This window comes from Penaeus monodon, chromosome 8, assembly GCF_015228065.2.
Source record: "Penaeus monodon isolate SGIC_2016 chromosome 8, NSTDA_Pmon_1, whole genome shotgun sequence".
In the NCBI taxonomy this organism is placed as follows: domain Eukaryota; kingdom Metazoa; phylum Arthropoda; class Malacostraca; order Decapoda; family Penaeidae; genus Penaeus; species Penaeus monodon.
In genome coordinates, this window is record NC_051393.1 from 28,656,116 (window position 1) to 28,674,247 (window position 18,132).

At 45.3% G+C, this 18,132-nt stretch overlaps 1 protein-coding gene across 10 annotated transcripts in view; it reads right to left on the bottom strand.

Moving 5' to 3' along the window:
- The window catches only part of LOC119576291 (katanin p80 WD40 repeat-containing subunit B1-like), a 139,145-nt gene that overhangs the window by 13,104 nt on the left and 107,909 nt on the right, over positions 1-18,132 (bottom strand). For all 10 annotated transcript variants that reach the window (XM_037923901.1, XM_037923903.1, XM_037923904.1 and 7 more), the window contains 6 exons: positions 2,905-3,123; positions 2,502-2,627; positions 2,177-2,364; positions 1,368-1,518; positions 1,027-1,187; positions 360-484 (listed from right to left, as the gene is read on the bottom strand). In XM_037923901.1, the coding sequence (XP_037779829.1) occupies positions 360-484; positions 1,027-1,187; positions 1,368-1,518; positions 2,177-2,364; positions 2,502-2,627; positions 2,905-3,123 (970 nt within the window). The remainder of the gene's footprint in view (positions 1-359; positions 485-1,026; positions 1,188-1,367; positions 1,519-2,176; positions 2,365-2,501; positions 2,628-2,904; positions 3,124-18,132) is intronic.

Here is an 18,132-nt window from a genome sequence, read left to right on the forward strand (position 1 = left end):
ATCTTATATTTATTTTTGTAAAAGATATTTAATCTTCATGTAAAAAATGACAAAAAAACAAGCACTTGAAAGTATAAGGGGTTCATCCATATTTTACAGCTAAAAAAAGTTCTTTACCAACCTTTGACTTAAAACATGCCATAAAAAGACATAGTTAATAATAACAAAAGCTGCTTGATAGATAATAGAGAAGCTCTACCAAAAATGATGAAAGAGAAAAAGAGGCATGTTGAAAATAAATCAATAAATATCAAGACTCTTCCTGCAGTCCAATGTCTATTCCTTGGTGTTGTTGGAGAAAAAGAAGATTAAAGAAAAAAAGCACAGAGAAAAGATGTAGGACTGAGGACAACACTCACACTCTCTCCTGGTCTGGAAGATTGAATTGTAGTCATTTAGGTTTGTGATCTCTGGAGGCGGGTCCTCCTCCTGCGGCTCTTCACCACCTGTGTCTGAGGCTTCTTCAGTCTTCATGGATTCCGCTCTGTAACAGTATGTTGTTAATAATCAGCAAATGAGTACAATATTCTTGATCATTTTAATATTGTTATAGTGTTCTGGAAGATAATATATCTAATTATATATCAAAAGGATTAAATCCACACCTTAAAAGAAACTTTACAGAATTCTTTTGGCAAAGTATATGAACTGCTCAGAAGGGCAAAAGTCTGCTTTATGTTTCTGATATAAATTCCTGTAACTATTGTATTTGGAAGAGTAAACAAGAAAAACAAAAGGTTTGGTCTCCTTTCTGAAATTTACATTTGACATCAAATATAAATTTCCATACCCACACAAACCTAATATTATATGCCCAAAATTTTCTTCAGAGCCAAATAATAATCTAGGTTTTCCTTTTCATTAAACAGGTATATAATACCAGATATTATGAAGTCCCCCACAACATAATCAACAACAATCTTTTAAAAAATAATCAAATCACTCATCACACTACTCAAAGTTAACCCCTACTATCCAGTCGAGATGCAAATATAACAATAGCAACATTTATTAAATGTATCTTACGTAGCCTTTCCAGAGTTTTTGTCCTTGATAAAACTCTTGCGTATAGCTGCACCATGTCTGAAAGTTGATGGAACATCTTGCTGGGGACCACCAAAGGGCTGAACCCTCTTCAGATCAACCACATAGAGAGACACATGCACACCATGAAAACCTGCTCCAATCTGAAAGAGTAAAAGTGAATCACTTGACTGCTTTTTGTTTTGTTTTTCCCATGAAATTCATACCTGAGGAGCAAAGTTTTTTTTTATTTCTAAATAAAAATTTCTACATACAAACCATGTTTCAAATCATTCAGAGAGAAACTAACCAGCAATAACAAAACACAATGCTTAAAAACTTACAAGCTGATTTTGGGCAATGGCAATATCTTGAATCTTGCCCCAACCCATAGCAACTGTGTCAAATGTACGGGCAGGCTCCCAGCCATACACCTTGAGAATATCAGGAGATCCTGCATACAGGCAATCACCATCAGGATGAAAAGCAATTGTTCTGAGGAAAAAAATAAACAGTTATCTTCTATGATCTTCTGAAATATTTATCTTATTTAACTTATTACAGATGACCTTGTGTATCTTTCACACATCAAAATTTAGTTTCATGGCCCAGGTATAAGTACACTAAATCCCAAGATGATGTTTTGGGTGGACAGTTCCTTTCTGTCTTATCTTTGATCCAAGCTGATACCAGTGCTCACTCATAACTCAAGGACTAGGATGAGTGGGGCCAGCAGATATCCAAAACCTTGTAATAGCAAACTCTACTAAAGAGATATTCCACCTGTTAACTGGCATTTCTCTATTATCAATTACTGCATAAAGTATTCCAAGCATTCTTAATTCTTAAAAGACTTGTCCCATTATAATCTTACACAAATGGAGTGAATTACCTCAATAAACACCCACTTCCTACAACAACAAAAATTAACTGTATTTTCGGAATATAGAGATCAAAATGTACACTATGAAACCTGTATTTAGTAGAAATTAGGTAAAATTTGTCTTGTGCATTCATCATGAGCATGTTCACTATATGAACCTTACATAATTCAAACATTATCAAAGAATTCCTATATTTATATAACTTCTAAAAAAAAATTACACTTTAAGAAACCTTCTGTCATAATAATGAGAAAATCTTCCTATCTTACCTGATGGGTCCTGTATCAGCATCTGTGGATGAGACTAGAGAAAATTTCTCTAGATCCCAAAAGTTTACAGTTCTATCATGTGATGCAGAAGCTAATAAGAACTCATGAGGATGGAATTCTACATCACTAACAGGTCCAGTGTGTTGGGCAAATTCTGTCATCATTTTGCCAGCTCGAAGATCCCACAACTGCAAAAAACAAGAGGTATTATTATCAATGCACTTTCAGACTGTATGTACACATACCCATCTGAATTATTTGAACTGTCTGAATCTATATTAGGAACACAATGCCTAGGTCCATTAACTAACCATATAATACTAACCTTCACATTGCAATCTTCTCCAGCAGATGCTATCCACTGGCCATCTGGGGAAAACTTCAGGCTATTGACTGTTAGGTTGTGCCCTTTGTATGTGAAGATGCAACCCTTTCGTCTAATGTCCCACAGCTGCAGATAAAATAAGTATTGTAAAATAACAAAATATTTGGCATTCATTTATGAAAATGATGAAGAGTGAAATCCATCAAAATTAAATTACATAATGCATAAAAAACACATGCGAGATTGACGTAACATAATATCAATTAGAATAATTATGAAGTAATTAGTTTACCACAAATATCAATATAGGAAACAAGTAGAAAAAAACTACTGAATCGACAATGTGGAAAAATATAGAAAGTAACCATTCTAGCAGACTTCGTACCACAACCAAATCTCTCACCTTAATGTTTGTGTCAAGGGAACCTGTGCCAATGAAGTCCCCATACGGGTGGAAGTCTATGCACCTGATGTTTGCTTTGTGTCCGGTCAGTGTCCGGACAATTTTGGTGGCCTCCAGGTCCCATATCTTCAGTGCACCACTCAGGGACCCAGCGCACACCAGTTCCTCGGATCCACCAAAACGCACACATTCAACTGGTGTTGTGTGGCCTGATAGACTCTGCGGATGAAGATTGCTATGGTCAGAATTTCTAGCTGCTTACAATAATGATAGATGTAATAATGAAGTTAATAATGATAACAGCGATGGCATATCATAGTGATATGGTAGTGGTAGTGTAATATACTGATGACTAATGATGATGGCAATTAAAGACAACAATAATCATGATGAAATAATAATAAAAATGATGGAAATAACAATAACAATAACAATAATAATAATAATAATAATAATAATAATAATAATATAATAATAATAATAATGATACACTAACAACAACAGCAACAACAACAATCATAATGCTGAGAAAATTGCAATTATAATATTAGCAATAAGAACAATTACAATAACACCATAATTAACAATGGCAAAAAAGGTGTCCGATTCATTTTTCCTTTTCTGTCCATTAACTTCAAGATTACTAAAAGTGATGGAAGGAAAAAAAGTCGCATGCTAATTTTTACATACTAACTAACAGAGCAGTCTATGTTCACGTCAAGGTTTCACGTAAACCTTGGCTTCTTAGTAAAATCATTTTCAAAGGTAAACTACCCAATACTCTAAAACAAACACTCACTTTCTCACTCACACACGGACGCACTCACTCTATCATGCACATCAAAGCCTCCAGAAAGTAAATATATATATATATAAATTCTCTTGTAGATAAACGAAAACAAAGTCTTAAAATATAAACCCTAACCTGTGCCTATGTTTCATCCTGGAAACAGGAAAACTGGCTAATTTACCACATTATTTTTAAGCAAAGCTACTATCGCCTAGGGCAACGGCGGCGTCTACGTGACTTCAACGTAATGACAGAAGGGAGTTGGAGAAAGCTAGCCATGCGTTGAGAGGTCGGCACCCCGTCTCACCAGTACTTTATCATTAAAAATCCTCTATCCTATCATTCTTGGCTACAATTGCCTCTTTCACGTACTTTTGGCTCTCACGAATCTCTCAAATTGGGCAGATCCTAAGTTTTGAGTTTTGTTGTAATGGAGACACTTATCCGCGGGGAAGATTAGGTAAAGCCTATTTCGCAAGCATGCTTCAATGCGTCACAGGCACAAGCAAACGCTCTATGAGGGGAGATTTCCGACCCAAGTTTCACCTCAATCGACTCATACGACCAAGCATGCTCGCACGGCAACGCCACAGCCGGCGGAAGGAGCGGTAGCTTTCTAGACCAGAATAACCTGTACATGGAAAAGGTTTCCCTCGGCTTATAGCCATTACCTGCTCAAGACACGTTGTTTGCGACCCGGACTAGTTTCTACTGCAACCCAGGTACTCTCAACCTTAAGAACAATTCTGGCAACTTTTGCAATAGCTTTTCAAATAAAAGCTTATATGCCGTTAAGTGAAGTCAAATGCAAAAGTCTGCCACTGTCATTCCATTGGCGGCTTTTGTTTCCTTAAATCCTACATCAAGGAGGAGTCTACAATAACTTACACTTTTATTAAATTTACTAAGACTACAGATGTGTATAATGTGAAATGAAATTAATATCACCGCTATCAAAAGTGGAAACTAATATTTCTAATTCAACAAATGCACTATTCGTGAAAAATAATGAAGTCGAAACCTGAAACAACTTCGTAATTAGCATTTAGGTAATCGTGTTTCTCAAATCGAACACAAATTTTGCAATAAAAAAAGTTCAAAGGACCCTCTCTGACATGCAATTGGCAAAGAAAACAGTTCATACTTTTGCAATGAGAACAAACCTTATTTGTAGTGACTTGCAAGGCCCAACCTGCTACAGCCACCTACTCAGTTCTTTCAGACAGGATGTTACCAAAGGCCCCTGCCAGGTATAAAATAATCGTCATACAAATTAGTACCAGACTGATACACCGAAAGCTCTTCATTTACATTATGACAATTTCGCATAGATTTCCAATAATCCTTTCCTTTTCAAATCCACAAACACAATAAAATAGCACAGCCAATAGCAGAAAAATTGTACTTTTCGGACACTACAATTAGCTAATATTTGCCATGCCTATATTTTTTTTTCGGGGGAAAAGAATAAGAGTAAGTGGGAGGGGGCTGACGAGTGAGTGACGGAGGGGCGGAGAAAAAGAAATAAAGAGAGAGAGAGAGAGAGAGAGAGAGAGAGAGAGAGAGAGAGAGAGAGAGAGAGAGAGAGAGAGAGAGAGAGAGAGAGAGAGGGGAGGGGGGGGATATGGAGGGGAGGAAGGGAGGGAGGGAAAGAAGGAGCAGGAGACGTAAACAAGAACACGTAATTCCAGCGAGAAAGTGTCGGTTCGTGGGAACACAGAGCGGGCGTCGAGCGACGGGAAGGAGACGTTCCTCTCCTGCCTTGATGGTTTCCCTCCTTTTCGTTTCATGAGAAGGCAAAATTTGACCCCACAAGAATACAGCCAGCTGATATGAATTCCATTAGCAATATTCCCTTACCCACGACTTGTCACTTGGACAGAGCAATCTGACTTCACTAAACAATATTGCTTTCGACACAACACACTTGTCATGAACAAGTACCATGCTTTCTCTTCACAAACGGTCACTATAAACCGCAAACTGTATCTAATCTGATATACCTGACTCCACATCTGTGATCACTGAACCTGTTGTATAGTAAATATCCATTCTAATTCTAATCAATACGACTTTATACACTAAATAATGCATCTCAGTCTCACCTGCATCAGCGGCAATAATCATAACCGAACACTTATGGAATTCACACTCATTAAAAAAAATATCACACACATACACATATATATCACTGAATATGTCAAAGTGTGCATCGCCATGAGGGATCCCGGTAAAGCCAGCCATCAAAACCGCATCGGGAATGGGAGTTCACTGAGAGTCCCCTGTTTCACTTTCCTCCGCCGTGAGCGTCCGGAAAGGCGGCCCTCCCGCTCGCTAGTCATATCACTCATATGCGTGGGAATCTCTCCGCCCCGAACTCCAGCCTCGCCGTGAGACAACCTCTAAAGGCCAAGGTTTAGATACGGGTGCCCCATAAGCCCTTGTGCAAACGAAGACAAGCAACGCGTGGATGGACGAGGAGGGGGGGGAGGGACGGAAATATGGCATCGACCCCTCGAGATATCATGCAGATGATATTTGTGTAGAAACCATCACGAGTGAAAAACTATGCGATGACAGGTAAACGGCGGACATACATAATGCCTAATGGCTAGACAGAACAACTGAAGAGGCAGACATCGCATTAGTCGAGTGCTCAAGGACGGATAGACAAGGGCTGCCACCTGGATGGTCGGGCGCGGACCGTAGCGTCGGCGGCGCGAGTGAGCTGCCGGTTCAAGGCTGTGACGCCATAAGTGGACGCGGCCCCACCGCAAACATCATCGAGGGTGACATTCTTCGACTGGTCCCGAGGTGCCTTTTGTTTACGACAACTACGCGCCTGCCTTTTGGTCATGCCAACATTAGCGATGCCTCAGATTAAAAGAACAAATTTCTTGTGTCTAATTTCGATTATCGTTGCATTCATTTTCACCTAATGTCTCTCTCATATCCATTTCCACTTCACATTTTTCAAGCGCACACGCACGCAGACACAAGCACACCGTTTTTATACAACTTTAAAGGACATTAACGATCCAAAAATCAAGATGAAGATGTCACTGTTATTAATACTTGTTAAAATAATCATTCAAAGGATCGAAAGGTGTGCAAGGTGTTTATATATGGATTTCTTTTGTTCACAACGGCAGGGGAGGGGAGCAGGACAACAAAAACACTTTCAGTATAATCGTAGTGGAAAGATAAAAATAACACAGCAATCCAATACTTTTTGCATGATATCTATAGTAAAAAGGTATTCTGAGCCATCGATATGGCATGCCTACATAACACACGAAATGAGTTTCCAATCAATCCCGGAGTTAAATTCTTAATTCCTCCTTTCTGCCTCACAAAATAATAACAGGAAGTCGCACAACCGAATAAAAATGTAACGCGACAGTGAATGACGTGTTTTGACGCAAAGACAATGTTGTACAATGCCTTTGTACGGTTATATTGCTTTGGAAACACTATGGTTTGAGAGTGACATCGGTATATTTTACGTCATGGGAATGACATCCGTTTCATAATCGCATAAAACAAAATAAACACATTGTTATTTTTTGAGAGAAACATTTGCATAATTACTACATGTAAATCAACTGTAAATCCAAGCATATCAAAGCAATCGCCGACAGACATTCGGCGAAACCCTGCTATTTGTCGCCGCTTCTTCACACCCGCGAAACCCAGTCGACGAAACGTTCAAACGTGACGCCTTTCGTCGTAGCGCCGTGACCACCATCCAGGCGAGCTTCCAAATACGGCAACCAGGTGGGCGCCCTATCCACTCCTTAAAGAGAGGTGGGCGGAGCTCTGGTGCCACCACTGCTCACTGCGCCCGAAGAGTCCACCTGATTGTGTGCCGAGTCCGCTTCGCGCTATTCGCTACGCTACTATTCTTATCTCTTTGCATAAGAGTGGACTTCGCATAACAAACAACAACAATATCCACGGCGGAATATATATAATGTACGTAAGGCCCATCTGAGTTACAAGCAATAACGGGAAGTCCATTTACATTTAACACATAAAAAAATGTTTGTACAGAATACGCACTAGAATCCCGCTATCTCACATGAACTGTTCGGGAGGGTCTCGCCTTGAAGCCAGCCACGAGGACCCATGCGCATTCACCTGCAGGCGACTAGCCCAACCGTACCAAGATCTACGAACGAATCTTGGTCGCGCCATCCTTGCTCCAGGAAGTGCCCGCGCTCCCCAGGACCACCAGCTCCCAAGCCTTCCACCTCGGCCTGAGCCACCTCTGCCTCACGTACGCCAAGCCGGAGACACGCCTCGCCGTCATGAACTGGTAATACCGCACGACATGCTTGTACAGCAGCTCCACGAAAAGCAAGTTATGTAACAAATATCGTACGGCAACAAATACACCCCGATAACTTTATCATGCAGTCGTATTTCATCACCTGCACCACCGAATACACAGCGGCAGGCCACAGGTGGGGCAGATCCATAGAACTTGTCTTGCGAGTAACACCTACCAGGTGATTTTCCTTTTATTAGCATCAAAACAACAGCGCAGCAGTAATTCAAAGCTTAGTCATATAAAAAAATATTAATTTCTTTTAACTCATTACTGACTGGCTTTGAAGAACTGTTATGCTTTCGATAATTCTACCGAAAGTTTCATCTGAACGATTATTGACGAAGACGAAAAAATACCCAAGTAAGGCGTTCACCTGTACACGAGACCGCAGGGTTATAAGGCAACACAGGTAGACCGTGCCTCGGTGAAATGTCATTTTCGTCCTGCGATCATGAACGGCAACTTGGCTGCGAGCTGACCAGGACGGGTCTACGGGGCGTAGGAAAGGAGGAGGAGGAGGAGGAGGAGGAGGAGAGGAGGAGGAGGAGGAGGAGGAGGAGAGGTGGAGGAGGAGGAGGAGGTGGAGGAGGAGGAGGAGGAGGAGGAGGAGGAGGAGGAGGAGGAGGAGGAGGAGGAGGAGGAGGAGGAGGAGAGGAGGAGGAGGAGGAGGAGGGGAGGAGGGGGGAGGGGGAGGGGGAGGGGGAGGGGGAGGAGGAGGAGGAGGAGGAGGGGAGGAGGAGGAGGAGGAGGAGGATATATATATATATATATATATATATATATATATATATATATATATATATATATATATAAACACAGAAGCAATCATGACCATAGGCAGGTATACTGCCAGAGTTATGGAACCCTTGTAAGCTAATTACAATCAATATGTATCTGCTCCACTGTATTTTAGCCCAGAAGTGTTTGGATGCAACCCTTTCAATAGTCCATCGAACCACTGCTGAGCCACTATCCACGCGCCACCACACCCCAAAGGCCACGCACAGGGAAGCACGAGAAACAACTTCAGCCACAGTTACATAAGCAGACCAAACCCATGAACCCAGCTCCTTCCCTTCCCCCGTTGTGCCCCTTGGAAATCTAAGAGACCATGACGCTGTAGAAACCTGCGGCTATTATGTACGTTGTGGCTTTGTGCCGCAAGAGTGGGAAAAACAGGAAAGAGAAATGACAGTGACCGTTGCTAGCTGTGGAGGGCGAGCAGTGGTGTTGGCACAACTTAAAATTCTGAAGACGTAGGGGTACCTGCCGGCAAAATTTCACGCATACTACGCAGATGCAAGTCCTTATTTGAAGAGCCCTTGCCCGGCCGCCAGCGCCCTCTTCCACCGCTCGCAGCGTCGATTCTGGCGCTCTAACTCCCATTCGCCCAGATAACTAGTGGACCTCAACGCGACAGTGAATAACAATCACGGCGTAATGATAGTTGTTTCCTTAATAATGCAAACTGAAAAGACAAGAACGGAAGAAGGAACGAAACAGCCAGAACGACAAAGAGAAGATTTCATCACTTCATCTTCGCAACTGCGTCACTGTGTGTTTGTGCTCAAGAAGACCAGATATCTGTTTTAGGTCGAAAGCGTTTCAAATCTGTCTGCAACACCTTTCATAGATTGGCCGGACCTTGATGAGACCAAACGACGAGAGACGACAACAGACGGACTCGCACTCAAGTTCTCGCGTCCGCTTCTTCCGTGGTCGTCCTCGGTCTACTATAATCATGTTCGACCCTGTCCAACAGGCTATATTTAGTCTCGTTTAAAATAAGCATAAGCACCAGAGCCGACATGGCCACAGCCAAGTATCCTATCAGCAGTTTAATACTCAAAGGCCGAGCAATCAGGGGCGCAGCAGGGAGCCCACGAGGGAAACATCTACCCATTAAATCTCCAGTCTAATTCCATTATCCGACTGTTAATTGGGTTCCAGTAGCCGGCGATGCCCCGTGACGTGTTTTTGCCCGATTGAGGAGGACTAGCAGGTAACAGTACTTGAGAGCAGCAGTGCCCCCCTCTCCCCCTCCTCCTCCCATCCTGTGCCAATGACCTAAGCGAAAGATTACCCACGGACGTACGGGTCGTCTGCACTGCACGCAGCGCGCCTTCGAAGTCCCCGTCCCCTGCTCCATACATCCCCCCGGACAAGAATTGTAGTACTGACATCTGGAACAGGGTCCTGCATCTCGAGGCATCGGACTAAATATGGATCGATTCATCGACTTCCTATCTTGTCATAATGGTTTAGGGCGGCTGACGGGAAACATTTAGTAGACAAGCCATCCATTAAGTCCCCAACACGACACCTCTTTTGCTTTCGTTGTCCGGCCCTCCGGGTCCGCACGACAGCTGCCCGGCACTCTTTAGATCATTATCGGACGGCCATTCACCTTAATTAGGATCAAGGCCTAGAAACAGGTTAGTAACATTCCCCCAAAAGTTAAAAATGCAACGATAGCATATCTACTTTAAAAGTAAAAACAAATCAATTGTAGCTTAATTAGTGCCCTGACACTCCGTTTCATAGAAGAAAAAAAAACAGAAAAGATTAGCATAGATACGTGTTCATTAAGCAAAGAACTGGCGATCGAAGGTTAGAGAACAAGAGTACCAAGGATGGGCGGCCCTTCAGCCCACCGGGCCAGCTAGACCTCCCGCTTATTGTAACTTCTCTCGTACGTAAATCGATCCCATTCCTGACCTAATAGGCTTAAATTAGGCAAGGAATTGTACACGGTCTCCGTAGCATATTGTGCGTGACCCCCTCGGAGATTTCATTCTAATATGTAAATTACTTTTTATACAGATAAGGCTGCATGCAAGTGCAGTTCGTTCTCGCGCACGCTTTCCGTACCTGTACGAACCACCAGCTTTCGTCAACAAACAAAGACGTCTCACCCTTATCAGGGCGATACGGGGATAAGGTCGCCGTTGCCGCCCTCCTTCCGCGGGCGTCTGGAGGAACAAGATCATTACCTGAACGAATCTGCGGGCGTCATCAGTGAGCCCGAAGTTGGTTTGCGACAAATCCGTCACCCGCCTTCCCCCACCCACACCCTCATTAGCACGCCCCGCCCTGCCTCTCCGCCCTCCTCTACACTCACCTGTCTAAAAGAAATGCCCCCCGTTTCGCCCACGTGTTGCCGATGTGACTAATCATTTTACATTTCACTGCCATTTACTAAAGTGTACAAACGTATAAATGTGTGTGTGTGTGTGTGTGTGTGTGTGTGTGTGTGTGTGTGTGTGTGTGTGTGTGTGTGTGTGTGTGTGTGTGTGTGTGTGTGTGTGTGTGTGTGTGTGTGTGTGTGCGCGCGCGCGCGCGCGCGCCTGGCTCCACGTCCCACCACCACACAATGGTTGGTGTTTACAGCTGCCTCTGCCCACATGCCTCACCTAATACCCTCCCCTGGCGAGCACAACACCAGGTCTACACAAACACACAAGTTATGAGTGGATACTGAATTCTCGCCAAATCCCGCTCTCCAAAAGTGTTCTCGAAACACAATGCACTGGATGCAGCGTATCGGTACATGGTTACAATAACATGAACTGAAACCAGAGTTCTCGCTGACTTCCAAAGACGTGCTAATTAAGTGGTAAGTGGTCAGTCGGCCAGAAAAGGTAAAGGCGATGCTCTTGTTTTCAGGTGCCTCCTCTGCTCCAGCGGCTCATGCTTCTTACACCACTTCATCGTTTACGTTACACGCAGCAGTTAATATGTCTTATTTCACGTAACATAGATCACGTCGTTGTTTGGTCAACTATGTGGGGTTCATACTTTGATCAATACTGAAGAACAAGCTTTGAAGCTGAACGTTTTGAACTTACACAACATGGTACACTAGTTTAAAATAAAATATATGCAGTCTGGCCTATTACTCATCGCGCTGACTCGGAACTACGTTATCATCCTTCAAAGGCGTAGTGTCATGAGCGAGCGGGGCAGGCGACGCCAACATCTTGTTGACATGTGTTGCAGCTTGCATAAAGATGTGTGGTCAGGACACGGCTCTGGCCGTCCTGAATGGTAGACGAAATTGCACCGAGCCCGGGTGTCATGGAGATCAGCCATGGCGTTGGGAAGCGAGTGTGGGAAATGGTGTTGCCTAGAAATAATCGAGCGACACGGATGCCGCAGAAGGTTACTAGTTATTCCCTCTAGGCGGGGGAGGGCAGCAGTATCTGGGGCGCGGTTTGGGGTTGTGGCGAGGGGTGACATCCAGAACGCCCTAGGACGGGCACAGGCTTGCTGCTCGTCCTGTAAACCCAGTTCCAGGCGCACACATACACACGCACACATACATACACGCAGGTACACAGAGTCGAGTCGTGCACTCTCTCCCTGTCTGGTTCATCAGCCATCAGCCGGTACCTGCCCTACATAACGCCTTCTCCTCACACTAGTCTCCCGTGACCTTTACGTAGGTCAATGGCGCAAACCACAGATGCCGAGGGGAATTGTTTAGAAATAAATATGCGACTTTCAAATAAACGTCAAACCAGTGAGTGGGGCGCGATCGATGTATGGGGGAGAGTAAGGGTCGTGTAGGGGGTGGGATGGGGGTGGTGAAGATAGAAGGGCCACAGTGGTATATGGGCAAGGTGCGAGAAACAATGAAGGTATTGTGCCACTCAGGTGATGACACACCACACAACCCGAATTTCATCAAGAGCTCTGACCTGCCTGTTGTTACAAATAAAAATCTTTTAACATTAAAAAATGAAAAGAGGAAGAAGGGGGAGCAGATGTAGATATAAAATAACAAGAATGTAGAAGAACAAGAGGAGTAAAATGGAGAAGAAACACATAAGGAAAGGAATGGGAGGGAAAGAAAACCGACAGACTAAAGGCTGGCATGAGGGAAAAGAAAGTAAAAGAAAGAGATCAGTAGAGCAAAAAGACAGATGGACAGCGAGAGAGGGAGATAAAGGAAGGGAGGGGGGAAGAGAAAGAGATAAAGGGAGGGAGGGAAAGGGGGAGGGAAAGGGGGAGGGAGGGAGGGAGGGAGGGAGGGAGGGAGGGAGGGAGGGAGGGAGGGAGAGAGAGTGAGAGAGAGAGAGAGAGAGAGAGAGAGAGAGACTTTTGCAGACAGAGACAGAAAGACCAAAGAGAACAAATCTACGAAAGAGAGAGAGAACGATGAAAAAAAAAAAAAAAGACATCGAAAGACGACCCCAGCTCCATCGTCCGTGTCAATCGTGCCAATCCCAAGGTGGTCGTGAACCCGGTCGTACCCAGGCAAACCACCTCCCAACCACACCTCCCCATCCCCAGGCCCGGCGTGGCTTTCCTCACGCTCGTCCCTTCATCACAACAGGATCACGGCACGATCTTCTTCTTCTTCTTCTTCTTCTTCTTCTTCTTCTTCTTCTTCTTCTTCTTCTTCTTCTTCTTCTTCTTCTTCTTCTTCTTCTTCCTCCTCCTCCTCCTCCTCCTCCTCCCTTACTTTCTCGAACTCCTTTTGTGTGGGAAGAGAGTTTAACTGGCAATCTGCCTTGTCTATCTATCTATCTATGTATCTATGTATCTATCTATGTATCTATCTATCTATCTGATGTACGTTCACGGGCTGTTTGGGATGTCTCATTCATGCATCGGGTCGGGTTTGTTGTCATGGCGACGGTGACGCTGGGGCACGCAGCCACCTGTTGCAGAGAAGCGCCGCAAAGGCAGTCAGTGACTATACACTGCCTTGTTTATACAACTGACATTCACTACCTCGCACAGGAAGCGGCCTGATAAATGACATCCGATTCTTTGTTTTATTTCCATTCTTTCCCTCCGTCATCAGCATTCACTATCGCCTTTCCTCAATTTACCTCGACTCCAGCTCTCTCCAGAAACGCTACAAACACCCAGCCAGTACAACAACCCTCATAATCTTGTAAATCAAAGTAAACTTGACCAGGTAACTTTTCACCTGCAACACTCCTACCCCCGAACGCCCCCCCCCTCCATCCGCTCAACATCAAATGGACACCTAAACATGCACAAACTCACAAACACAAAACACATAAAACACATGCATGAATGCATGCATGCATGCACGCACGCACGCACGCACGCACGCGCGCGCGCGAGCACACACACACACACACACATACACATACACAGACACACACACACACAGACACACACACACGCACACGCACACGCACACGCACACGCACACGCACACACACACACACGCAATCCACTCACAGTCTCTCATTACCTCGTTGCCCGTGCAGTCCAGAGAAACTGGAAATTTCTCAAGGGGAAAAGCAGCCGCAGTGCAAGTCGTCTGGGAGCGTGCCAGCTGACCTCCTTCGCCCTGGAACCCACGCCACCGGTTTCTGTCATCACAGCTGCAGCTCCTCTAGACCCACATCGGGCACACGGCTCGGCACCGAACGCTAACCATCAGCATCCGCGCTCGACCTAGTTTGACTTAGCCTCACGAAATTAGAGGCAAACCGTGTCAGTCAAACAACTGCATCACCCTTTGACACCACAATAAAAAAAAAACACGTCGCACCCTCCCTAACTTCCCCAACCCTCCCCTCCAACACCCAGCCGAAAACCCCGCCCGCGACTCCCCACCATAGAACGCGGAGTGAGTCACGTCGGGAAAGACCGTCTCCCTACGCCCTTCCCCGCCCCCTGCCCACCACCATCCCCCTGCCACAGCCGCCCCACCGCCCCACAACACAAGCACTGACGTTGGTGTTGTGGTGTTGTGAGGTGATGGCGTGTAATTAAGTTCTTACCTTCCTTCCTTTTATTACTTTATAATACGCAGAATTACTGCTGCTCTATACGCTTTCTCCTGCTTTCAACAATATACATACATACCTTTACTTCTTCACTTAAATTAAGGTGGTAATTATGAGGATAATGCAGAGCGCACGAGAAAAATACAAAACAGACAAAAGGAAAAAATGAATGGTATTGATTTTAAAATTCATAAAAAAATAAAGAAAGAAAAAGAGAGAGCGAGAAAGAAAAAGAGCGAGAGAGCGAAAACGAGAGAGAGAGAGAGAGGGAGAGGGAGAGGGAGAGGGAGAGGGAGAGAGGGAGAGGGAGAGGGAGAGAGAGAGAGAGAGAGAGAGAGAGAGGGGGAAGGGAGGGAGAGGGAGAGGAGAGGGAGAGAGAGAAGGAGAGGAGAGGAGAAGAGAGGAGAGAGAGAGAGGAGAGGAGAGAGGGAGAGGGAGAGGGAGAGGAGAGAGAGGAGAGGAGAGAGAGAGGAGAGGAGAGGAAGAGAGGAGAGAGAGAGGGAGAGAAGAGAGAGGAAGAGAGAGGAAAGGAGAGAGAGAGAGAGGAAGAGAGAGAGAGCGAGAACCAGAAACCGGGAAACATGAGGAAAAAGCGGCCAAGTCTCAACACATGTTGTTCAATTCCGGTCAAGCAACACCACTACTCTGAGGAAGAAAAGAAAACATTTGTTAATTCCGGGTGAACCTTTATCATATTTTTCTGTCTTTTATTAAGGTTTGGTGTGTGTGTGTGTGTGTGTGTGTGTGTGTGTGTGTGTGTGTGTGTGTGTGTGTGTAAGGGTGGGTGAGTGAGTGGGTAAGGGTGGGTGAGTGGGTGAGTGAGTGAGTGAGTGAGTGAGTGAGTGAGTGAGTGAGTGAGTGGGTGAGTGAGTGGGTGAGTGAGTGGGTGAGTGAGTGGGTGAGTGGGTGGGTGAGTGGGTGGGTGGGTGGGTGGGTGGGTGGGTGGGTGGGTGGGTGGGTGGGTGGGTGGGTGGGTGGGTGGGTGGGTGAGTGAGTGGGTGAGTGGGTGAGAGTGAGTGAGTGAGCGAGTATGAGTGAATGAGAGATTTGGTAAACCTCAATGAACATACACACATCCCCAAATAAAAAAGTAAATCTCTCCAAACATATGTAAGAACCTAATCCCACGTTCGGCCTCGCTCCATCCGCAAACATGTGGCATCCAGATACACATCCACACGCCCCCCCCCCTCCCCGCCCACCCGCCCACCGAGGTGCTAACGCGCAGCCTGAGGGGCGAGGGAGTGGGAGCTCGCTAATTGTGAATCAGTGTTGGATTTCTCGTCCGGCCGGGACCTCGTTATATCAGATATGTTATGTTATGTGGAGTTGTAGAAAATAATAGTGAATGAAAAACATTTAATGGCTAAATTCTGTCCGGATTTTTTTTCTTGCTTTAGACCATCAAGAATAGCAGCGGTTACGGTCAACATTACGCCAAACCTAAGAGTGATACAACGAATTATTTATCTATAATGAGAGGCATTTGGGATTAAAAATGTTAAAGGGGAGACAATGATGCACTCAAAAACCCTGCCACAGGATGATTGCATTCAAGAACCAAAACCTTCCTTATTTTCACCGACAGAGCTGGAAGGTCTGTGGCATCGCACCTCCCAAGCCAGGCGCCTCTTTTCCCACATCACATGCTTTACGTCTTTTTTTCTATTGTAATAATCAGATGGTATCAAAAGAACTCTCCCTTACATCTTTAAACGTTTTCCCTCTGGGTAACGAACGAATTAAAAAAAACGTAGTGCCCGTTTCACGAAAACCTCACTAGACTCCTCGACTAACGCCTTGCACACAACGCAATGAATTACAGAGCTCTCTGGCTGATCGCTGAGAAGAATATCGAAAATGATACAGGTGGATAAAGGGTCGTTGTCTGAAAATAAAATGGGAAGTACTTTGTCATACACGTGTGTGTCTGTGTGTGGATAACGAGACGGAGAGAGAGAGAGAGAGAGAGAGAGAGAGAGAGAGAGAGAGAGAGAGAGAGAGAGAGAGAGAGAGAGAGAGAGAGAGAGAGAGAGAGAGAGAGAGAGAAAGAGAGAGAGAATGATGTACCAGTTCAAGAAAGCATTATATAATGGTAGAGACAAAAATCTTTACATTACGTTCCATGCGAAAGAGGGGAAGGACCGAAGAACACGGAGGAATTGGTTGTCATGGCAAACACGGATCACAGAGATGGACACTAATGGAAAACTAGAGAGGGGCGCCGGGTGATGGGGGAGGGGGAAAGGGGAGGGGAGGGGAGGGGAGGGGAGGAGGGGAGGGGAGGGGAGGGGAGGGGAGGGGAGGGGAGGGGAGGAGAGGGAAGGAGAGGAGAGAGGAAGGGAGGGGAAAGGAGGGGAGGGAAGGAAAGAGGAGAAGAGGAAAGGGGGAAGGAGAGGAGAGGAGAGAAGAGAGAGGGGGAGGACAGGCGATGGTGTCCAAGCCCTGATTCGACGATCCATCCATTTGGACCTTGGTCTGCCAATTCTACTTCTTCCGCGACGGGAGAGAGGTGGCAAGACGAGAGAAATGTTCAGGGCAAGTCCGCCAACACCATTAGCGAGGAAGGAAAAAAAAAGCGTCTGCTTGGCGAAATGAAGAAACATGATCGGGATCAATTTTATTTCACTCGCTACGCAGAGCGCAAACTGGCCTGCTTCTCAGGTCACGTACGCGAAGCGTGAGGGAAGGGCGCCGATGAAGTGCTCAAAGTTCAAGTTCATCCTTTGCACTCGACCTAACTGTTTACACCTCGCCGACTGCAGCGTTGCAATTATATCATAACAGTATTCTTTGCATTAGCAGCGATCACCTCCTTCCTGCGCCTAATGATGATGTGCTTGATTGCCTCCTCTTCTGCACGCATCTTCCTCCGCGTACGCTTGCCTTTGTGGCGCTCCGTGTACATGCTGGGGCGCGTGTGCATATATGTGTATAGAATGTATGTACGTGTAGATACATGTGCTTCTGGAAGTAAGTATGTATGTGTGTAAGGAGGGGGGGGGGGGGAGTGCCTGTGCGCACGAGTGTGAACGAGAGTGAACATGGTCGTGTGGAAGCGCGGGTGGGGGTGGGGTGGGGGGGACAGCGTGTTCATGTGTTCTGAAGTGCAAAATTAGTGATTTGGCGAGTGACTGTATGAGCATGAGTGTCTGCGTCCATACCAGTATATATGCAGATAATACCCACGTATGCATGCAAATGCCACAAACAGTAATTACAGAGAATCGAAACTCCACCGCTTAGACCAATTCAGCGGTGATCAGTCAGGTGGAGGGACAAACCTTTCCCCTGTTCCACCCTTCCCCGCCCACGCCCTTCCGCCGGGT